This window comes from Neovison vison, chromosome 9 (assembly GCF_020171115.1).
Source record: "Neovison vison isolate M4711 chromosome 9, ASM_NN_V1, whole genome shotgun sequence".
NCBI lineage: Eukaryota > Metazoa > Chordata > Mammalia > Carnivora > Mustelidae > Neogale > Neogale vison.
Window position 1 is genome coordinate 22,333,504 of NC_058099.1, and position 24,094 is coordinate 22,357,597.

At 40.5% G+C, this 24,094-nt stretch overlaps 1 protein-coding gene across 3 annotated transcripts in view; it reads left to right on the forward strand.

Moving 5' to 3' along the window:
• The window catches only part of SVEP1 (sushi, von Willebrand factor type A, EGF and pentraxin domain containing 1), a 179,725-nt gene that overhangs the window by 99,158 nt on the left and 56,473 nt on the right, over positions 1-24,094 (forward strand). For 2 of the 3 annotated variants that reach the window (XM_044265156.1, XM_044265158.1), the window contains 18 exons: positions 292-453; positions 846-937; positions 2,082-2,178; positions 4,203-4,316; positions 5,824-5,937; positions 6,760-6,961; positions 9,751-9,908; positions 10,965-11,166; positions 12,983-13,158; positions 16,110-16,234; positions 17,219-17,342; positions 18,112-18,282; positions 19,261-19,434; positions 19,878-19,997; positions 21,615-21,791; positions 22,018-22,102; positions 22,717-22,908; positions 23,824-23,991. In XM_044265156.1, the coding sequence (XP_044121091.1) occupies positions 292-453; positions 846-937; positions 2,082-2,178; positions 4,203-4,316; positions 5,824-5,937; positions 6,760-6,961; positions 9,751-9,908; positions 10,965-11,166; positions 12,983-13,158; positions 16,110-16,234; positions 17,219-17,342; positions 18,112-18,282; positions 19,261-19,434; positions 19,878-19,997; positions 21,615-21,791; positions 22,018-22,102; positions 22,717-22,908; positions 23,824-23,991 (2,653 nt within the window). The remainder of the gene's footprint in view (positions 1-291; positions 454-845; positions 938-2,081; positions 2,179-4,202; positions 4,317-5,823; positions 5,938-6,759; positions 6,962-9,750; positions 9,909-10,964; positions 11,167-12,982; positions 13,159-16,109; positions 16,235-17,218; positions 17,343-18,111; positions 18,283-19,260; positions 19,435-19,877; positions 19,998-21,614; positions 21,792-22,017; positions 22,103-22,716; positions 22,909-23,823; positions 23,992-24,094) is intronic. The other variant, XM_044265157.1, reaches the window with a different exon arrangement.

Below are 24,094 nucleotides of genomic sequence, written 5' to 3' on the forward strand. Positions count from 1 at the left end.
TTTTATGAAATACCATGTTATTTAACAGTTTGTGGAATGCCGAGGATATAAAGTGGAAAAATCAGAATACAGTATTACTGAATTCAAATTTTTATTGAGTTAATGTGTGTTGTTAAGAGAGGAAGGAAACAACAGAATGTTTATCTGATGTGATAAAATAGTATAGTTATTAAATATGTGCCAGAAAATATATCAGCAGTTCAGTAGCTTTCTTACAACCAAGGGTTAATGCACCTCTTTTGAAAGTAAAATATGTTGTTTGGACTTAGAAGTGATTTTTTACCTTTGCAGTACCTTGTCCAGTTGGAGAATTCTCTCGTTCTGGATTAACGCCCTGTTACCCATGTCCACGAGACTACTACCAACCCAATCCAGGGAAGTCCTTCTGCTTATCTTGTCCCTTTCATGGAACTACAGCCACCAGTGGTACCAGGTCCATCGCAGATTGCTCCAGTAAGAAGGAGATGCTTCATTTCTTATATAATCCCACGTGTTGGAGACCTGTGTTTGTCTTGTGGTAGCTTCAACTATGAGTATTGCTATTTTCCATGGATTTGGGTGTCTGGTCTTTTGAGGCCTTTTTGATGACAGTAACTCAATGGTTCATACTCTGGGTACATTGAACTTGATAACTTCCCAGTTTCCTTTCTGAGAGTCTAGGATTTAATGATGTATCCCATCCATCTCTATGCTCTCTTTTTCACTATTCCTAATCAAAATATATGTGACTTTACCTACTCTGAGAACTAGAATATTGACCGTAGCATTTAGGTAGAATTTACTTATAGGCAATAACTACCGCATGCTAATATGGTTTTCTAATGTTTTCTTGTTAATCTTACTAGCTTTTAGCTCAACATTCTCAGCAGCAGAGGAAAGTATAGTGCCCCGTGCTTCTCCTGGACATATCAAAAAGAAGTATGAAGTCAGCAGTCAGGCAAGTCCCTTTTATAGTTATAGAATCTTCTCCAGTGGAATGTTTGGAAAACAGAATGTTTGGAACAATCTGTCATTACACATTCTACACAGAGGAAAACTACCAGAGTTGAAACTTCAAGTAATCAAGTCTCAGAAACATTATCAATGAATAATGGTATTCACTTGCGACCTCTAATAAGAACTTTCTAAAAATGCACCATTGGAAGAATTCTAACTACCAAAAATTGGGAATTCTCCCCAACAATGTCTGGCATAGAGAATGTGTAGATGTGGGAGCCTTTAAATTCACTAATAATTAGAACTTACCTCAAGCATAATCCATTATTTGAGTAAGAGGCATTTGGTTTAGCCAAAGGTCTTTTCTGATTGGCAGGAGGAGTTCCTCAATGTTTATGAAAATTATCTAAATTTTTTGTTAGAAAAAAAGATCATTTATCGGAATAATGTATGGGTTTTGAAAAAACTAAGGAACATAACTCATGAACATAACTAAACTATTGTTTTTCTTTTAAAAAAAAAAAGACTACTAAAGACCAATTATTTTGATAGATTCAGCCATTACTTTTCATAGACCTAACCCAATGTCAAGATGAATTCTTTGACCCTAAGTATTTTTAAGGAGGATAATAAGGTTGTATTTCTTATTTCAGCTTCCAACCATCTTCTCCAAACATATCGACTTGTAAGGGCTTTGTAAATCATATTTGAAACTGAGCCTAGAAGACAGAGATTTGTAAGAACCCATAGAGCAGTGACTCTCGACCCTGGAGACAAATTAGAATCCACTGGGCAACTTTAAAATATAATGATGCTCAGACCCCAACCTCAGAGATTCTGATTGAGCTAGTCTGGGGTGGGGCCCTAGCCTTTTTACTTTTAAAGCACCTCAGAGCACCTCAGATGGTTTCTAACATGCAGCCAGCATTTAGAAACACTTCAGAATGTCACTGAAGGACACTCTTTGTGTCCATATATGGCGGGCACCAACATTATGCAGGCAGTGGTCCAGCTAGCTTGAGTGAACTCACCTGGAAACAGGAACCACCTGTCTAATGCTGCAAACCTTCAAACTCCCTACTCAGGATCGCTTTGATATGACTGGAGTGTTTTGTCTCTGATAGATTTCTTTTTGCTACCCGTAGGTTTTCCATGAATGTTTTTTGAACCCCTGCCGCAATAGTGGAACCTGCCAACAGCTTGGGAGTGGTTATGTTTGTCTCTGTCCACCTGGATATACAGGTAACAAAGAGGAATGCAAATTTAGTATATTTTTCTGATAAAATCATTGTGACTTGCACATCAAACTTTGAAACACTAAAAATGAACCCTGTGAGTAAATACACTGGACTATATCAGTGCACAAAAATTTGGTTGAACAAGATAAAACAAGGTAAAAAAACGTGTGCATATCTTACAAATAACAGTTTTCCTTGCACATTTTGGAGGAAGAATCAAGAATCATCTTCTCTATGGGAAAAGTCTTATCATAACTCACCATTTAAATAGGAATACAGCTTCAGAGATCATGACCAGGGTTCCATTCTAACACAAATTAAATGTATGATGAGATACCCAACATAGAACGGGTTGTCCAGCATAAATATTTTTAAACAAACTCTAGTTTTTCTCATTGGCTTCACATTAGTGGAAGTTCCTATGAATAGCTATGATTTGTTGCTCCGTTTCTATCTTTCTGGAAACTGTTCCTGGAAAAACAGTATGGTTTGAACATGGTTATGTAGAAATTATGCAAGAATTATATTTTCTTGTAGTGTAATTCACATTCCAGTTCGGTTCAGAAATAGAATTTTTGAGGGGGAAATGAACTATATCTTAAAATTACAATTTATTTCAAATAATAGTACACTATTTTCTCTTAGAAATAGTTTTTGCCTTTTTTTTTTTTTTGGCTTTTGTACAGCTAACACAAAATGTCATTTCAATGAGAAAGATAGTATTAAAATAAAAGAATTCCCCACAAAATGAGCAAAAGGAGAATTGGAAAAGGAATGTAGCCCAGGACTATCAACAATATTCTACTTATTTCAGCTTACTTATATTGTATATGTGTGTGTCTCAGTTTTTATAAAATTTTTTGTCCTGACATTCCATAAGAAATAATGGATCTTGTCCTAGAATTTTATAAGCAAGTGGTGGTCGAGAAATGGCATAATTTAGACAGTATTTCTCAAATTTTTATGTGCATCAGAATCATCTGGAGGGCTTCTTAAAACAGAGTGCTAGGCCCTCACCCAGAATTTGTGACTCTAGATCTAGGAAAGTTTTGATAATTTGCATTTCTATCACATTCCCAGGTAATTACTGATGCTCTTGGTCCAGGGGCCACACTTTAAGACCCCTGGTGTAGAGGAAAAACATGGGCTTCTGGCAGAGCTAGCCCACAGATAGCTTATATGCACTGTATCAGAAGACATGTCCCCCTCAAGGATACCTGGCACATGCACTGCTATCTGGCAGGACTTAGCCCCACCCCTACTCCTCAGCCAAATGGCCATGATCACAAGTATATATGACCCTATATTTTTCACTTTGGAGTTAAACTAATTTTATGTTCCCAGGTCTTCCCCTGCCCTCCCCACCACCAACTTCTAACTTGGGATTTTCTGCTATCTCTTATGTATCCTTATAAGTATATCTTTTCTTTTTTTAAGATTTTATCCATTGATTTATTTGAGAGGGAAAGAGTAAGTGGGGGAGGGACCAAAGGGAAGGGAGAGGGAAAAGCAGACCCACTGCTAAGCATGGAGCCTGACACAGGGCCCAGATCCCAGGACCCTGAGATCACAACCTGAACCAAAACCAAGAATCAGAAGCCCAACCTACTGAGCCACTCAGGCGCTCTTCCTTATAAGAATACCTTTAAAAAAAATTTATTTATTTGAGAGAAAGAGAGAACAGGGCAGGGTATCAGAGGAAGAGGGAGTGAGAAAACAAGCAGACTCCACACTGAGCACACAGCCTGACACAGGGCTCAGTCTCATGACCTGAGCCAAAACCAAGAGTCAGATGCTTAACTGACGGTACCAGCTAGGTGCCCCAAGATATCTGGGGTCTCTAGAAAGAGCCAGTACTTTCACTAAAAACTTAGCTAGATGGTAGCACTTAAGGAACTATGCCCTCTCCTTCACCACTACCATTCCCTATAAATTCAGATTATTGAGATAATTACCTTTAAATGATCATGTTCTGTTTCTGTTGATCCTACTCTTTGACTGTCCTTCAGTATTTTGTTTGCATTTTAGGCTTAAAGTGTGAAACAGACATTGATGAATGCAGCTCACTGCCCTGCCTCAACAGTGGAATTTGTAAAGACCTAATTGGGGAATTCATTTGCGATTGCCCACCTGGTTATGCAGGTAAGAAGAAAGTTTCTCGTTTTTATAATATAAACCTTGGCATCATTAAAATTCCATTGCTAGAAATCAAAACCACAATAAATACCACCTCACACCTGTTCGAATGGCTATCAGGGAAAGACAAGAGTGAACAGTGTTGGTGGGGATGTGAAGAAACGGGAACCCTTGTGCACTGTTGGTGGGAAGGGAAGTTGGTGCAGCCACTATGGAAAACAATATGGAGGCTCCTCAAGAAATTAAAAACAGAACTACTGCATGATCGAGCAGTTTCGCTACTGGATATCTGTCCAAAGGAAATGAAATCACTATCTAGAAGGTTTGCTGATTGTAGCATTGTTCACAATAGCCAAGATATGGGAGTAAGCTTAAGTGTACCTCAAGGGATGAATGGATAAAGAAAACGTGATTGAGTTACATGTAATGGAATATTATTCAGCCATAAAAAGAAGGAAGTCCTGCCATTTGCAACAACATGGATTAAAATTGAAGGCATATGCTAAGTGAGATAAGTCAGACAGAGAAAGACATATTGTATGATCTCACTTATATGTGGAATCTAAAAAAGGCAAGCCCATAGAAATGGATAGTAGAGGGGTGCCTGGGTGGCTCAGTCTGTTAAGCATCTGACTTTGGCTCTGGTCATGATCTTGGGGTCCTGAGATTGAGCCCTGCATTGGGCTCCCTCTCTCCATCCCACTGGGCTAAGCAGAGGGTCTGCTTCTCCTTTCCCTATGATCCTCTTCCCCGCTTGTGCTCTCTCTCTCTCTCTCTGTGTCTTTCACCGTGTCTCAAATAAATAAATAGACAAATAAATAAATAAGAAATAGATAGTAGAATGGTGGTTGCCAAGGGCTGAGTGTGGGATTACTGGGGATATGTTTTTTGTTTTCTTTTCTTTTCTTTTTTTTTTTAAAGATTTTATTTATTTATTTGACAGATAGAGATTACAGATAGGCAGAGAGGCAGGCAGAGAGAGAGAGGAGGAAGCAGGCTCCCTGCTGAGCAGAGAGCCCGATGTGGTACTTGATCCCAGGACCCTGGGATCATGACCTGAACTGAAGGCAGAGGCTTAACCCACTGAGCCACCCAGGCACCCTGGGGATATGTTTCTTAAGGGTACAAACCTGCAACTAATAGATAAGCAAGTCATATTTAAGAACTCAGGGAATAAATTCAACAAAGAGGTGAACATTTAGCAAATAATATAAAATTTTTAAAATAGATCATACTTGTCACCCTAATTAAAAAAAAAGCTAGATAGTCATAGTTATCATTTTCCATTGTATGTTGAATGTCAGATTTCTTGCTAGAAAATTTTTGCAATAACTAGAATGGAAGAAAACATCTTATATTTCAATGTATTTGGCAAAGAGGAAAGTTTTTCACAAACATATTAGCCACGATTTCTGATTGTTCTGCTGTTACACCTGAACAGCTTGCTTGAAAATATTCATCTAAAATTCCTTTCACAGTTCCTCCAGTTAAAATATTCTGCATTTCCTTGCAGGGAAGCTATGTGAAGAGAATATAAACGAGTGTAACTCTAGTCCTTGTTTAAATAAAGGAACCTGCATTGATGGGTTGGCTAGCTATCTCTGCACCTGTATGAAAGGATACACAGGTGAGACGTTTCCATTCTTCCTGCATTGTTGCATTGTCCTGCAAAGCACCACAACTCACTACATTTTTAAACATTATATTATGTTTATGTTCATTTTCTGATTTTGTAACTGTGCTGTGATTAGCCAAGAGAAAGTCCTTATTTTTTAGGAAATTCATGCTGAAGTATTTTGGGGCCAAAGGGCATCAAAGGTGCAGTTACTCCCAAATAGCTTAGAAAAAACTGTGTGTGTAAGAGAGAAAATGAGAGAGGGAGAGAGAAAGGAGACAGAAAGAAAAAGAGACATAGAGAAGACAAGAGTTTATATGCTAAGATAAACATTCAAGAAGGAACTGGAAATAAATAGATGCTAAACAATATGATAAGTATATCATATATGTAACCCACATATATAAAAAGTTATATATATGTATATACAATTTATAAATAGAGAGTTACCCAAAAAATGACCAGTGAAGGAAAAATGTCAAAGAAGCAGAGGAAAAAGCCAAGGTCAAAGAAACAGGAAAAATTTGAACTAAATTTGCTAGTTTTTTTGTTTTTTTTTTTTTAACATAGCCTCAATTAGATGTCTATTACAAATGTTAGTTTCAGAAAGACCTGAGATGAAAAGAGCAGATTATCCAAAACACAATCCTAAAATGCCTTACAAAAGCCAAAGTTCATTCAAGAGTGAATCTCAAACCAGTGTGAGAGGCCAGTAGTCCAGCAGCTTCCCTTCTGATCCTTTAGGAGCAACTTCCTCCAGGAAGTGCACACTTCCATCTTTGTTTCCCAGGCAGGTTAACATTTGGGCTCTTTCTCACCCTCCCCTATCCCCAGGCCTGCACTGTGAAACAGAAGTCGATGAATGCCAGTCAAGCCCATGCTTAAATAATGGACTCTGTGAAGATCAGGTTGGGGGATTCTTGTGCAAATGCCCTCCTGGATTCTTGGGTACCCGGTGTGAAAAAAATGTGGATGAATGTCTCAGTCAACCATGCAAAAATGGAGCTACGTGTAAAGATGGTGCCAGTAGCTTCAGGTAAAGCCCTAAGTGTGGGCCTTTGCACTAATTTTATTTTCTCAACCATCCCATCGTTCTGCAGCCTTTATGGAGCATTCTTCAAGTCCCAAGTCAGCCACTCCCTAATTCTAGCCCAAGGATAGGCTGCGATAGACTCTCCCTACCACCTGAGGTTCTGATTCACTAAGTCTGGAGTAGAGTCTGTAACTTTAAAATACAAGCCTATATGTTTTAAGCTCCCTCATGATTCTGATGCATGGCCAGATATGAAAACCACCTTTCTGTACTTGGGAAGTCATGAAAGATGAAAGAAAACACACTAACACAGAAATAAATACCAAAGCACTAGACAGAGCTCATCGTCAAGTGTCTTGTGTTTTAGCCAGAGTTGTTGCACAAGCCAACGTCAAAAGGAATTGTGCCATCGTCCTGTCAAAGAGCCAGTGTGCATTCTATATCTGTGGTTTTCAAACATTTTTTTTTAAGTTTAGTAACCCTTGGTTCATAAGAAATCTAACATGAAAACTAACCTTTCGTGGTTGAAAACAGTAATATTTGTAGAGGAGACATCCTTTGTCTTTTTGAGGCAGCTCTTAGGGTGCCAGGAGAATACAGTTTGAAAATCAACACTCTCCTTCATCATTGTCAAGTTGGCCCTATATTACATCCTGTTCCCCTTGCAGGGTCTGTAGCTTCTGCAGTACGAACGATGGACTGGTCTTAGGAAACTTTATTGTCCTCAACATGCCACTGTCTGTGGAAGTTTATAAAAGTTAAAAGAAAGGGGGAAAAAAGTACCCAATTGCAGTCAAATGCTCTACCACTGAGCTATACCCCCTAAAAGTACCCAATTGCAAAATTTCCCAGTCCTCTTGTGGCTCAGTGCCTTTCATTACTGACCCCCAACAAACAGCCAGGGCACGATCCAGAAGAAATAGGCAGCCGACTCTGCCAGCGAGACTTTCACTCTTGATGTGAAATCTTAGCAGTGTAGCTTCATCTTTTCGTAGGTTTTTTACATCTTCTGGCATGTAGGTGCCTAACCACAGGCAATGAGAAATTTCCAGATAAACAACAAGAGTTCTAAATTCTCCCCAGAGTCAAAAACAATCGATGAATTATAAATTTGTCTAAGTCCTAACTAGAGGAAACATGAAGGTAAACTCTCTTAATTCAAAGGGAATGTTAGTTGTCACCAAAGTGAACCTATTTCATAGACAAGGATATTGGATTGCTAGAATATCAAACATAGGTGGATACAGTTGAGTGAAAGTCTAGCCAAAATAGATTTATCATGGAATACAGAGAACTCAGTAAAGAATCCCCTGCCCCTGATTCCAGTGTAAATGTGCTAATAGCAATGTTAATTAACATGTATGGGATAGGTCCTTTTTAATTAAAAAATATTTCAGGCATACAGAAAATTACCAAGAACAACAAAAATCACACAATCATCATGGTAATTATCAAACCTTAGCATCTTTCCCTATTAGATTCACATCTTTTGTTTTAAAGAAATACCTTCTAAAGATTGTTTTGGATTTCCCTCAAAACCCACACACAGACACACACACACACACACACACACACACGCACACGCGCGCACACACACACACACACGCACGCACACGCGCGCGCACACACACACACACATTCTTCTTCCTCAGTAGTAACCATTGTTCTGAAGTTGATGTATATCTTTTTCATTCAGATGTCATAGGTTGCTACATAAACAGTACATAATATAGTTTTACAGTTACATAATAAGTATTATACTACATACTTCCTTTTGCAATTTGGGTTTTGTTTTTACTCAGCATTGTGTGTTGTCAAGATTGATACATTTGGCTCTAGTTTATTTACTTTAACTGCTGATTAGTATTCCAGTAAAGGATTATACCATGGTTTATTTTCCCATTCTTCGTAAACACATAGAATAAGGCTGTTATGAATGTTCACTACATGTGTCCTGTGCACCTGTGCAGTAAGTTCCTAGAGCACATAAGTCGAAATGGAATTACAGGTCCTGGGAATGCAAACCCTCAGCTTCCCTTGACATTGCCAAACTGTAGTTCTACTCACTATGTGAGATTTCCTGGTTCATGACACCCTTGTCAGCGTTTGACATTATCAGATATATTGTCCATTCCGATGGGTTTAGATGGTGTGTTGCATACCACAGAGACTGTACAGCATACTGATGAAGAACAAGGCCCTAGACTGGGTCTAAAATCCTAATCCACCACTTAGTAACAAGGAGACTTGGGCAGATTAACCTCTCTGAGCCACAGTTTACTCATCTGTAAAATGGGAATGATAATAATGTTACCTCATTGTTATAAAGGCTGGTTTAATATATATAAAGCCTTTGGAACAGCATGTGAACTTTTTGTATTTTTTCCTAACACTTCTTTGGGGAAAGAAAATCCCAGTGTGTAAATAATTTGCCTGGACCAGAACTACTTCCTACTCTATTTTTGCTACACACTTCAGATACATATTGTCTTAAATAGGTTTAATTAAATGAACTTTAAAATAAAAGGTAACTAGCAGTTAAAGCACTTTCTTGATGTGTAAAATATGTTTCATCATTTCAGAGTTGTTTACTCAGTTTTTCTAAATTAAAAACAAAACAAAACCCCAGTTCACCCATTTCTCCATCCCACCCCAACCCAGGCAACCACCTGTTTGTTCTCTGCATCTATGAGCTTTCAGTATTCAAAGTTTTTTGAGACAATGTTGTCATAAATGGGAGACAACTTTGTCTAATGCCTTTCTATATGTTAGTAACATTCTGTTTCTTTCAGGTGCCAGTGTGCAGCAGGCTTCACTGGACCATATTGTGAAATAGACATCAATGAATGTCAGTCCAACCCATGTAGAAATCAGGCCACCTGTGTGGATGAATTAAACTCATACAGTTGTAAATGTCAGCCGGGATTTTCAGGCAACAGGTGTGAAACAGGTATATTTGAGCTCAGTGTTGTTAATAACAATACTAAAAATAATGAGATCATAACAATGTCAATCTTTATCTGTTCTGAACACTGACTACATACCAAAAATGAGGCTAAGCATTTTGTATTTATTTAATCTTTTTTTAAAAGATTTATTTATTTATTTATTTGACAGATATCACAAGTAGGCAGAGAGGCAAGCACAGAGAGAGGAGGAAGCAGGCTCCCTGCTGAGCAGAGAGCCTGATATGGGGCTCAATCCCAGGACCTTGGGATCATGACCTGAGCTGAAGGCAGAGGCTTTAACCCACTGAGCCACCCAGGCACCCCTGTATTTATTTAATCTTGACAACCATCCAGCAGACTAGTTACAATTATCCCCAATAGCAAAAGTGAGGAAAATGAAGCTCAGAGGGAAAATGGAGAAAATGAAATTTAGAAGAACTCTTCACCTTCTACATGTTTAGAAAGGACACTTGATTGAGGAGCTCAGAGTCCATAGACATGTCTGAGAATCAGAATTAAGCTGTTTTCTCAGGGTGCTGGAGTCTTTCGGCTGCGGGACTTTTGTTTTCTTGAGTGGGGTATGCAAGATTGGGGCAGAGCTGAATTGCTCACGAAATAGGGATGAACAAGGGCCCTGAGTAGAGGTGGAATGTGTCCCTAGCAGTTACCTCCCCCTTTTCTCTTGAACCTTCAATTCCCCTGCTCTGCGGAGTCATTCCATCAGCATACAGACATGCATTAGTGTTTTCTGTCTTTATTAACTTCCCAACTCCACCTCTCCTTCCAGCTAGTCCCTATTTCTCTGATCCCTTACACTACTGAGTGCTTTCCCTATCTTAGTTACCCATTGATTCTTTTACTTAAAAGAATGTATGGTATATTTTGTAAATACTATATATTTAATGTTGAAACTACTTCCCATAAAATCACATTGACTGAAATGGACTTTTTGACAACAGTTCTGCATATCTGCTGCAATTTGGGTTCTATTTTCAAATAGAACTTAGACAATTGAAAAATGCCTCCCATGGTCCACACTCTTTTCTTATTTGTTGTAGACCAGTCTTCAGGCTTTAACCTGGATTTTGAAGTTTCGGGTATCTATGGTTACGTCATGCTAGATGGTGTGCTTCCATCTCTCTGGGCTGTAACCTGCACATTCTGGATGAAATCCAATGACACCAATAATTATGGAACACCGATCTCCTATGCACTTGAGAATGGCAGTGACAATACCTTCCTCCTGACCGATTATAATGGGTAAGCAGAAATGTCAGGAAAGCCATACTCTAGATCTTATCCAAGATAAGTTAGAACTGACACCAAGGTAGAACTGACACTGGGGTTGAGGGATAGAAGAGCAAGGGGGTCAGGTGCTCCAGGAGGACAGCCGAGTGACAATGGTCAAACAGAGCATCTGGACACGTTCTGTAAGAAAGCAAAGTTTCAATGATAGCACCTTATGCACGGACTGTGTTTTGCTATTTGCTAAGTGTTACTTCATTGATCTTTGCAGTGACCTGAGGAACTAGTTTTCTAGGTAGCAAAGCAAAGTTTCAGAGAGACTCAATGATTTTCCCCAAATCTCACACTCTGGGAGTGGTAGAGCTAAGTCGCAGACTCTGACTCTTAAGACCGACACTTTCTTTTATATATCAGAGCCTTCAGGGGTTCAAGGATTTTAGTGACATTACTGACCCATGGGAAACACATATATTAAATATGAACCCATCTGTAGACTCAGGTATAAGAGCTGATGTTTATTTCTCTTTGGATCAATTAATTCACCTGCAGGGCCCCATCTCTCTGGGCTGTCAGAAAGGTCAATCTCAGTTGTTACCCTCCTTCCTTCTCTACTGAGTGCTTTTCCTATCTTTGGTCCTCACAGCTTGTTGGAAACCCACAGAGTCTTGCTAAAGAGCCACAGACTTAGCCAGGACTCCCATCACTGGCCCTCAGTCCACACTGCTTATCACTAGGCTATGAACTGCCTCGGCTCTGTGGGCGCCTCAGAATCCCAGCTCTTTGCCACATGAAATCCTGACCTTCAGTCGAGACAGATTCTGTGGTGCCTTTTCATCTCAGATCTACCCAAATTTCTCTCCTGTTGCTACAGATCAGGGTACAGGCCCCACTGAGCTCTCTTGCCTCTCCTCAGTCCATGGGACTCTCACTATTCCGATGGAACTCTCCCCATCCTCAAACCTTATCCTTAGTGGACCTGAGCTTTCAAAAACAAAATCCAAAAAATTTGCACAAACTTCCCCTGAGGCAAAATACATATAAAGAGAGAGCTTGTTACCTACTTGAATAGGGAAGGAAAATGGGAAAACACAAAGGGTAAATAATTAGTATTATAAAAAGACCATATTTTCCAAAACATCTATGGATAAGGACTAAGAAGATATGGAGAGAGGCATTCAATGAATTCTTATCTTCCATATCGATTTTCCCTATTTTTTTTCTTTTTCTCCAGTTGCTTTTGAAGATATTTCATTTCAAACTGCTTAGTATTTTTGACATTCCCCAAAGTGACATGGTTGTCACTTTTTGTTGGTCATCTTTGTTTAGTTCCAATTATGTTTGCCTTTGGATTGACATACTTCGTCTGCCATGTGACTACTTTGGCAACCCAGAGACAGAACTCACTTTGTATGAGACCTCTGAAGTTTGTTCCTGGTCTTAGGAAAACATCCTTTCCAAAGGAAAGAAACCAGTCTGATGTTTGTACAATTCTCATCCCTTCCATTCTTGATTCACTCTCTCTGGAATAGACCATTAGTAAATTATCTCAAGTTGGATCAGCTTCTCTCATTATCCTAAGACTTTTTCCTACCCCATCATGTCTAAGAAGCATTAACTAATTTTCAGTGAACCCCAATAAAGTGTAATTTGTAAGTCAACTCTACCTCTATGCACTATGTCCAAATGGAGAAAAAGAAGTAATGGTTTTCCTCAAAACGCTTTCTATACAAAAAAAAAGAAAAAGAAGGAAGAGAAGAAAAATAGTAATGTGCCCCATAGATGAGAGTATGACATATGACTGACGACTCTGTTACCTGGAATCTTTTCACAGCTGGGTTCTTTATGTGAATGGCAAGGAAAAGATAACAGACTGTCCCTCCGTGAATGATGACCGTTGGCACCACATTGCCATCACTTGGAGGAGTTCTGATGGAGCCTGGAAGGTCTATATTGATGGGAAACTCTCTGACGGTGGTGTGGGCCTCTCTGTTGGTTCACCCATACCTGGTATGTCTTAGCTAAAGGAAAATAATTCTGTTAGATGCCAGGCATGGAAGCACTTAGATGAACATCACATTGGCTAGCTTTTTTGTCCTTGCTTCTGCACAAAGGTCAACAGTTATCTCTCCCATTTTCTACTCCCTGATTACCCAGACTATGAATTATTAGAAGCTTTTCCTAGGTGAGCTGTGTGACTCCGTGTAAGAAACACATTTAGGGACTCATGGTAAGACTGGCAAGACACAGGCTGAGCTAACCATGGAAGGTTACTAAAATGTCTTCCAAGGAGGAGAGGAATTGCTGGTATGTTTTGGTTGCTTGCTTTGTTTTGTGATAGTGTATATAGGACACAAATATATCCGGTGTAGAGGCTGGGGAAGTGCTGTCTGTCTTTTATGCCCTTTTCAAATAGAACTCAGACTGTCTTATAAAAAGTATTCAGGGAATTTTTGTTTGAAAGAATGCAGAAGTACTAGGTGATACAGGATTCTCAGTATCACATATGAAAATCCACCTGCTCTGTTTAGATCCTTCTATGACATACATGATAGGAAGAAGAAAGGTTGGAGGTTCCTTGTAGTAAATAAGGAAACATTAAAAGTGTTTCAACAGGAAGTGACATTAGGTAAAGTGGGGCAGTGTTTCCTTTCCTTTAAAGTATTCTTTCTTTCAGCTATCTCTGGATAGTGGGATTGCAGGTGGAATTTTATTCTTTATTCTTTTCCCATATTTTATAATGACCATGTATTTCCTTTATGGTTAAAAAAAAACCTAGCATTTCTATGTTTAAGAAAAATAAACCCTGATAGAAGAGTGAAAGTAGATTAAAGGGATCAGAAAACAAACCACGGAGACTGTAATAGTAGCCACCCGAGGAGGTGGTTGTCTGACTACAGCAGGTAAGGATGAGTCGGAGTGCATAAGTATTACAGAGCCCCAACTGACAGATTTTAGTGAGTGCCTCGCTTCAGGGGGGACTGGGTCCATTGAAGAGTCTGTTAGCTGAGAGAGGAATTCTAGGAAAAAGGACAATTATCAGAGCAGGCCTGGGGTGAAGGAAGAATTTCTCTTGGATTTTAGACATACTGAGTTTGAATTCTAATCACAGGAATACATGCAACTAAAAACAGGTTGATACCACTTGATATCAAATTGACAGAGTTGTTTTTAGTGATAGGATGTGATTGGCAAGGATTCAGTATAGAAGACACTTTAGAGTGCTGGAATGAAAATTGATACAACCTTTCTGGGAAGCAATTTAGAAACTTTTGTCGAGAACCTTTAGAGAAACCCTTGGCATACAAACAACAATGCAACTGCCAGGAATCAGGTTAAAGGAAATAATCCGTAGTCTGAATAAATACTCATGTATCGATATACTTATCTCAGTGATACTTTTGTACCAAACTTGGAAACAACTCCAGTATCCAATAAGAAATGGTTATTTAATTAACTAATTAATTAATTAATTAAGCAAAGTATGGATTATTATGTATTCATCTATAAAATAGCTATTAAAACTCATGAAATGAGTTTTAATGAAATGTCCATGTCCAAGAAGAAAAGCCAGATTCAAACATCATATATAGTATGATCCTGAGTAGTATGTTTTAAAACCTCTCACACACATACACATATGCTGAAAAAAAATAATAAAAATAAAACCTAGGAGGAAATATACAAAACCATTAAGTGATTTTTTTTTCCTGGATAAGAAGAATTCCTTATGCTTTATTTTTTCAAATTTTCTTATGTGCGTGTATCCATTTTTAATGATTACTTTAATAAGAAAAGGACGTAGTTTGGGAAATCATGGAAAGGGATTCTACATATATCAATTGGCAGGACTGAGATCAGATGGGGAGATTGTGGAAGGAAGAAGAGCAGAGGCCATGAGTAGAAGCCTGAGTGCATCAGCGTCTTAAGAGGCAGGCAAAAAAGAAAGAGAGAATGAGCACAAAGATTCGAGGAGAACCAGGAAAGGATGACTTCATGAAAAAAGTGAAATCAGCCCAGGCCCTGGCAGGAAACCGGGGGCACCCCCAAGGAGGAGAACTAAAGACAGTTTAAGAAAGGGTGGATTTTCAAAGGTGTGGGCAGAATTAAGAAAACCAAAGTAATGACAGTAAAACACACCCATGACTAGCAACAGTGGAATGGCCCAAGGGACGGGCCCAAAGTGACAAGGAGTGGGAGTTGTTGCCAGAATTTAGGCAAACCTAAACCTTGCCTGGGAGGAAGGTATCCAGGAAACTAAACTTCTCTTTCATATGACTTTCTTATCTCTGGTTGGTCCTTCCATTGGGCAGGTATAAACAGAAGCCAGAGGAACAAGGCAGCCAGATGGTGTGAACCTTTGTGGGCACAAAGCAGAGTTGAGGAGGGTGACAGGTATCTCTGGAGGGGCAAACACAGACCGTCCAGTACATCCAGGAAGGACAGTTAAATAGAATGAAATGGCCGGTAGGAACAGATGATAAAGAGAAATCAGCAGAGGTGACTATGAAGCGTTTCCATTGAATTTGCCACTGGCAAATTTAGAAGTTACCTTAGAACTGGTGATAGAAATTTAAGCATTTCAGGATTAAGAAGAAGAAAATGAAGAGCAGTTCCTGGTAGCTTGTCACAAAAGGTGACTTCCTGCAAGGACATAGGTAAAACAGAACTCACCTGTTTTGTTGACATAAAATATTACATGCACATATGTATGTATATGTGCAGTTTTTAGAGTTAAATGTTTGTAAATCTAATATAATATTCTAAACCTTCTGTGGCTGTTTTTTAAGTTGCTCTAGATAAAATATTGAATTTGTCCTTATAGGTAAAACATGTAGGTAATTTGGTTGTTCAACAATTTTCCCCGATACCTTTCTATTGGCAGTGATTTCAATAAGTTAGCATTTTTGGAATAACAGACATGAAGTCAGTCTTCCTCCTTATTTCTCTCCTGTCTTTAGGTGGTGGTGCCTTAGTTGTGGGGCAAGAACAAGACCAAAAAGGAGAAGGATTCAACCCAGCTGAGTCTTTTGTGGGCTCCATAAGCCAGCTGAACCTCTGGGACTATGTCCTGTCTCCACAGCAGGTCAATTCCATTTTCAGTGTATGACAGTAATGAGCTGCAAAGGTACAAACCTAGTGAAAATGTGAATAGACTAATGATGCCATATCTTACTGCGGCCTCTGGGTTTTCACATTTGACCACCGATATCATTTGATGCTACGGTCATAGACTAAGCTAGGTGGAGGTTGACTAAGCTAGGCAGAGGTTATCAGCAGTCACTTTCAGTGAATCCCCTTTTCAGTTTCTTGGTGATGTATTTAAATCCCATTAGACAAGATAATTTTAAGATACCTTGTAATTTCTGAGCTTGAGAGAATCAGAATACCGGTTCACATCCCTCTGACTAAAGATGCAAAAGTCGAGGGCCGGCCATAAAACCACGCTTAGAGAGTAACAGAGGAGCCTGTGGTAAAGCCAGTCTGGAGTCCGACAGCCTGGGTTCAAATCCCAGTTCTACCACAGCCTTGTTGTGCTGGTTTTGAACTGTTAACTCCATCTCTCGAAGCTTTGGTTTTCTTATCTGTGAAAGATGGGCAGATGGTAGAGCTTCCGCAGATCACACACAACACGACAGGTATAGTCGTGGTCTTGTTTGCGACATAGCGAGGGCTTCCAGATGTCTACCCTTATTATTATAATGGCAGAACTTGTCTAGGCCTGAGTTAACCCACCTCTGGATCAGAGGCAGAAGACAGGAGAATGCAGTGTGGGGAACCTCTACAGCACCTCAAGAAACTGCAGAGCTGGACACAAGAAATTCTGGGTGGAGAATTTCAGACTATCTGGCAACTGGCATATTTGGGAGAGATATGTGCGTGGAGGAGAGAGAGGGAGGGAAGAGACTTCTCTGTTACCCCCAGAATCATACTGTACAAAAGCCTCCTTCCCTTCCCCAGCCTCCCCCCTGATCTGTGGATGTTTTCAAGATGACTCAATTAATATATAATAACTCTGTCATACGGAAACAGATAAGGTTTATCTAAAGACGCATGTTTAAACTTCCAGGTGAAGTCACTGGCTACATCATGCCCAGAGGAACTCAAAAAAGGAAATGTGTTGGCCTGGCCTGATTTCCTGTCTGGAATTGTGGGAAGAGTGAAGATCAATTACAAGAGCATATTCTGTTCTGGTTAGAATGTTCTCCTTCTATTAACTGCCATCTCTTGACTATTCCCAAGATTTTCCTACAAAAGGAGATGATTCCAAAATGCACTGTTGGTCAAGTAGCGTGTGCCTGTCAGTCTGTTGTTTAACTAGTAATTCACCCTTACTCTACCTTTATCCAAAGGATTTATTTTTTTAATACTTAAACACATGCTGTATTGGAGAGTACAGAGTTCACTGTAGAGAAAACTTGGATGACAGTAAAATAAGATTAGGAAAATAGAGTTAGAGGAAGGATATGGTTAATTTTTCAAATGCCACCCACACCCTGTCCTGTGCGAGATGGGCACTTGTAACTTCCTAGCAGCCATCTAGGGACAGATGGCACAGAGAGAAAAGCAGTGGGCGGGACAGCCCACACACTGCCTAATCCAGCTCTGAATGGTCATAAAACTCAGTGTATATGAAGAGGTTTCTAAATCTGTACTAGAATTCAGGGGTTTTGATAACTTACAAGTACATTTCATTAATATTTCTAAAATATCACTTTTTCCTTAAAAAAAATTCAACTGACTTTTGTGGCAAGAGGAAAAGTGGTGGCCTCAAATAGGGTTTGTTTTTTTAGTCACTTTGCTTGCCAGTAATCTGGTCACATGTCACCTTGTAGCATGTGTGGCTTAGTAGCAGTAGCATGGGTCTTAGAGGCTGGCACAACACGTGATTTGAGACGCTTGACCTGGTGACGCTGCCGCGAGGGTGCTGACAAGCCGTGTGCCTGTGCTCTCTGCCCACAGATTGTCCACCTTTAGAAGGATCAGTACCTCATCTGCGAACCGCATCAGCCAACTTAAAGCCAGGCTCCAAAGTCAGTGTGTTCTGCGATCCAGGCTTCCAGATGGTTGGGAACCCTGTGCAGTACTGTCTGAATCAAGGACAGTGGACACAACCACTCCCCCACTGTGAACGTGAGCTGCCTTTGTGGACGGCCTTTCGGTAGCTCCTGACCGATGTTGGAGCACAGGGACACTTTTCAGGAATGCTGGATAAAAGCTAAATACACCACAGTCGTAAACACAGTAGATCTTCATGGAATAGTTCACTCTCTGTGAGGGAGATGGGCGATGAAGGGACCAGCCCTGTGGCTGTCCCCCGGGTGGGATGGGATGGGAAGGGAAGACAGAGCTGGGAGCTGGAGCCCCAACAGAGGTGGGTTACGGCTGGGTGGGAGACGGGAGAAGATCTCTTGAGTTGGATGCGTCCAGCCATTTATTTACTCAGGGATTTTAAACCACGTACTATGTGCTAGACAACGATCCGTGTCCTAGCGATGCAACAACTGGGAGAAAGTCTCTTTTATGGAGTTTACACTGAAATGGGAGAGACAGGAAATAACAAGTAAATATGGTTATTTATAGTGAAGAAGAACAAGGGCCGGAAATAAGGGCTTTGGAGAAAAATAAAGCAAAGTAGGGAAATACGAAGGGAGGGTTGAGGGGAAGCCAGCTGCCTCATCAGGTGGAGCAATCAGCGAAGTTCCTCCATAGCACCTGTCCCCGCCGACGCGTGTGTTTCCTGTGGCTTGTTTCTCTACTCCCACTAGAGAGTAGGCTCCGCAGGCAGGGGCTCGTCTCCGTGGCTCATCACTGTAACTTCAGCACCCGTGACGGTGTCTAGTGGGACCTTCAGAAATGTTTTGTTTTCATTAATGAGGGGCAGGCCCGCTCTGAGCCAGAAGGTCAGCTAGATGCTGAGGGCACAAGTTTGGCTACAGCCTGCCCCTCCCCCCGCCCCGCCACTGCCTCCTCCCACCCCCAGGGCTCTGCATCTGCGTTTATGCTCAACGAGAAAGTCCCGCTTAACTGAACCACTAGCTTAACACAGACAAAATGTGCGTCCAGCATTTCGGTCCTCATGTAGCTGTGCTCTTCCCGGCCCCCTTACAGGCATCCGCTGCGGGCTGCCACCCCCTCTGGAGAACGGCTTTTATTCAGCGGAGGATTTCCACGCTGGCAGCACAGTGACCTACCAGTGCAGCAATGGCTACTATTTGCTGGGCGACTCGAGGATGTTCTGTACAGATAACGGAAGCTGGAATGGCATTGCACCATCGTGTCTTGGTGAGATAAATCTTGGCAATACCATCTGGGTTCATTCTAGCTCCCTGGGAGACAGTCTTCCCGAATTCCTGAGGCTTTCTTGTGACATTCCTTTGTTAACGTCATCTCATCCCAGTAAGCCCTGGGCAAGCCACAATGACAAAGCAGCTGTCCCCAGACATGCCAGAAATATTTGGAATTGCTACCAGGCTCGATATTGAGACTGTTTCCATCTATCTCTGTTCTCGTACTTACCGCCTCTAACATGGGGGAATAATAGCTTTTATTGTGTGTCTGCAATGTGATCATGACTACTATATTTGGTATATTTTCACCCTATAAAAGTACCTATAGTGTTATGCATTAAGCAATATAATGATTTATAAGTAAAAAAAAAAAAGAGTATTTGATATATAAGAAAAAAATCAATCAACTTCACTACCTGTAAGCTGTCTTCATTTTAGACGTTGATGAATGCGCAGTTGGGTCAGATTGTAGTGAGTATGCCTCCTGCCTGAATACGAATGGATCCTATGTTTGCTCGTGTATCCCACCCTACACAGGAGATGGTAAAAACTGTGCAGGTAACTAGTACGTGTAGAATTGGGAAGCTTATTAATTTTTTTTATTTAAGTATATATTTCAAATGTATGTTACTTAAAAATACAATAGTATTTTCAAGTCCAAAGGACAGGTGGAGAAGAGAGAAACTGTCTTAAAAAAAAAAAAAAGACATACAAATAACCACTAAAGAGGCTTTAAATGAGCCTTATGCCTCTCCCAACTTCCCAATCTCTGGAACATAAAACAGAGAGCCAACCATACCACCAGAATGTTGAAGCAACATCTGCAGAGTACAGGGATAACAGAGGGGATTTAGAAATATCATCACTGACCTCTGTGGCCACAGTCAGAGCAAAGAAGACAACTTCACCATCAGTATGTTTCCCCTGCCTCAGCCACACAGAATTACGTTATTGAAAAAAATTGACATGTTCCCTTATCACATCTCTAGATTTTATCATAACTTTGGTAATATAGGCCCAACTCCCAGAAAATAGAAAGTAAAGAGGAAGTCTCAAAATCAAGTCTTATAATGGCATTTACTCTTTGAGAGGATTCATTTAAAGTTCTCAACTTAGGGGGCACCTGGGTGGCACAGTCCGTTAAGCATCCAACTCTTTATTTCAGTTCAAGTGATGATCTTCGGGTTGCAGTGTTGAGACCTGCGTCAGACTCCACACTCAGCACGGAGCGTGATGGAGATTTTCTCTCTTTCTCTCTCCTTCTGCACCTCCCCCAACTTGTGCATGCTCGCTCTCTCTCTCTCTCTCTCTCTGAAATAAATAAATACTTTTTTTTTTTTTAAGTTAAAGTCTTTGACTTCTGGGGTGCCTGGGTGGCTCAGTACATTAAATATTCGGCTCTTGATTTTGGCTCAGGTCATGATCTCAGGGTCCCAAGACGGAGCCCAGCATCAGGCTCCATGCTGGGTGTGGAGCCTGCTTAAGATTCTCCCTCTGCCCCCACCAAAGAAAAAAAATTAAAAATTAATTTAAAAATAAATGCAAATAAAGTCCTTGACTTCCACGCCCAGAATGACCTTCAGAAAGATTGAATCAACATATCTTCCCTTTTTGATGATCCAAGTATTATATTTACTCCTATCCAAGTCTAGTCATAAATATCCCTTTAACTTACTTCTCTTCCTAGAAATGGTGACCAACCCCAATTCATACATAGAAAGGATTTCTGATCCATAGTCTGTTTGGAAAGGGAGGCTGGGGATTTTTCTCACATCTGCCCAGGGGACAGCCTTTAGCTCAATTTGATAGAAAGCCTGTTTCTTTTAAAAAGGTAGGCATGAAGTCAGGGGAGGTAGGAGCTGTTAAAGTTCTTCTAATAAACTCCTGGTACCATACTACTTCCCAATAAACAATTCCCTTTTAGCCAGATAAATTTTTTATATTTTTTTAGTCACTGTGTTTCAAAATATTATCGTTTAAATGCCTATTAAATGTATGTTCTCAGCTAATGTCCAGTGTACCCCAGCCCTTCCCATATCTCCCTTCAAAAGCTTCCCCCCTGCCCCCAAGACTTAACTGGTACTTTAACTGTAGTGAAATTTTTTTGTCGTGAGACCCTGCATGGTTGTGTGAACACCACTCATTGTCCCACACAAACTTTTTCTCTCTTTCAAGAACCTATAAAATGTAAGGCTCCAGGAAATCCAGAAAATGGCCACTCTTCTGGTGAGGTTTATACACTGGGCGCCCAAGTCACATTCTCGTGTGAGGAAGGATACCAGCTGTTGGGAGTAACCAAAATCACATGTTTGGAGTCTGGAGAATGGAGTCATCTGTTACCATATTGCGAAGGTATGTTTCATAAATTCCCCCAGGTTCATGGTGTTTGGCAATACTAGAAATTTAAGGTAGAGACGTGTCATGTGTTAGGTTGTATCAATATTCTTTGTATTTAAAACCCAACTATTGGGTTCATCTTTAAACGTGACAAGAGAACTTAGAGCTGCCCTTGAGCTTTTAGAGATTTTTATACACACTGGCGAAAAAAGCAACACTTCCTTTGTTTTGCACCTTCTAGCTGTTTACTGTGGTGTACCTGCTATTCCAGAAAATGGTGGCATTGATGGGTCAGCATTTACTTATGGCAGTAAAATAACATATAGGTAAGTGTGTAAGATTAACACTACATTGTAGAAATTGTTGGTGACATGCTGTCTGTGACCTAAAACTGAAAGAAAGGTAGAAGAATCCCAGAGGATGTTTTTTTAATTAATATGGAATTAAATGGATTATGTGTAGTGCAAAGGAATCCAGTTCAGTAACCTACTGGTAACATCCTATCCAGAATCCTTAAATCCCTTGACAAGTAACTTATCATTGTGATCAGCATCCTTGAGGACTTGTGCCATGGAGGAAGGCCCTGCAAGCTAAGGAATGTTCTTGGTTATAACCTGGAGCTTTGGCTCAGGCACTCATACTAAACCAGACCATTCTCAAACTAGGAATTTACTGTTTGCAGCTACTAATCCATGACGTAAGCTGGGGACAAGCCAATCTCTTCATTTTACTACTTGTCACTCAGCAAGGTTCCCTATGGGGGAGATGTACAGTATTCAACCTTGGAAATAATTTTACAGCATTATTTTAGTAGAAAAGAAAGAAATCCTCCAATAAATTGTAAAGTGTAAATTCTCAATATTTTTAAAGGTTTTGGTACTGATAAAATTGTGCAAAATAAAGCAAATTGTATTCTGTAATCTCCATTTATCCTTTTTAGGTGTAATAAAGGGTATGTGCTGAAAGGTGATAAAGAATCGTGCTGTCTTGCTAGCGGTTCTTGGAGTCATTCTCTTCCTGTGTGTGAACTGGTCAAGTGTTCTAGCCCTGAAAGCATAAATAATGGGAAATATATTTTGAGTGGGCTTACCTACCTTTCTACTGCATCATATTCATGTGAGAGCGGATACAGGTAAAGTCCGTAGACACCACAAGCTTCCTAAAATACCCCGTTACCCGTTATTTACTCCATAGGTTTCATTTGTATGTAACTAGCTGACTTTAGACACAAGTTTCTAAGTGTAAAAGATAGTCTCAGATTTGCATGCTTTGTGAGGACTGGCTTATATGCTGGGAATACCTAGGGAAACAGTCTACCTAACTTGGACTCTGGGAGCTCTAGTTGAGTCACTATAAACATTCAGTCATTAAACATGAAAGCAAAAAAGTGTTTTGGAGGCATAGCATAGTATCTGGATTTTTTTTTTTTTTTGGAACATAACTTACCACACTTATACTGAACATTGCATGTGATGTTTCAAAAAGCATGTCACAGCCCAAGTTCTTAATACTGTAACAGGTTGATTCCATCAGTGTTATGCATAGGGTGTATGTGTATGTTCCAACAGAAGGGACAGTAGGGCGAGGCTGTAGTCAGAAATTTGGCCGGCGGGATCTGAAGTGAAACAGATCCAGTGAGTAGAAAGTCAGGTGACACACACAGATTCAGGTAGGCAAACAAAGGTGGATAAGTGACGCCATTGGGATGTGAGGTTTGCGAAATCAAAGGAAGACCAGAGGTCAGAGTCAGGAGCAACAGTGCATATACCCAGACTCAGGACAAGGACAGGGCCCTTTGACTTCAGTTACCCTGACTTCCTGGGTGTCTGTCTCTATTATGGCTGGATCCCAACCAGCCTGTTAACCCCTTCTCATCCACGTAATCCCTTGGCGAGGTCTGAGGGCCCTCCTCCAGCACCAGGGAGCCCATTTTATTTTGCATCAGTTGTGATGTTGTTTTAGCCCATTCTGTGACAGAAGCACTCTGGCTTCCCTTCTTTGTATATAATCGTCTCCACGGCAGTGAATAATAGCCATTCTTTCCCAGCTTACAGGGCCCTTCAGTCCTTGAATGCTCGGCCTCAGGCAGCTGGGACAGAGCGCCACCTACCTGCCATCTCGTTGTCTGTGGAGAGCCTCCGGCCATCAAAGACGCTGTCATCACAGGGAGGAACTTCACTTTTGGAAACACTGTCACTTACACTTGCAAAGAAGGGTGAGTGGTCCTGGAAGGGAAGGAAGCATTGGGAACCTCAAGGGAGGGGATGCATCTCCCATGGAGATGGGCTCCACTGAACACTAAATTACGTTTTCTGGAC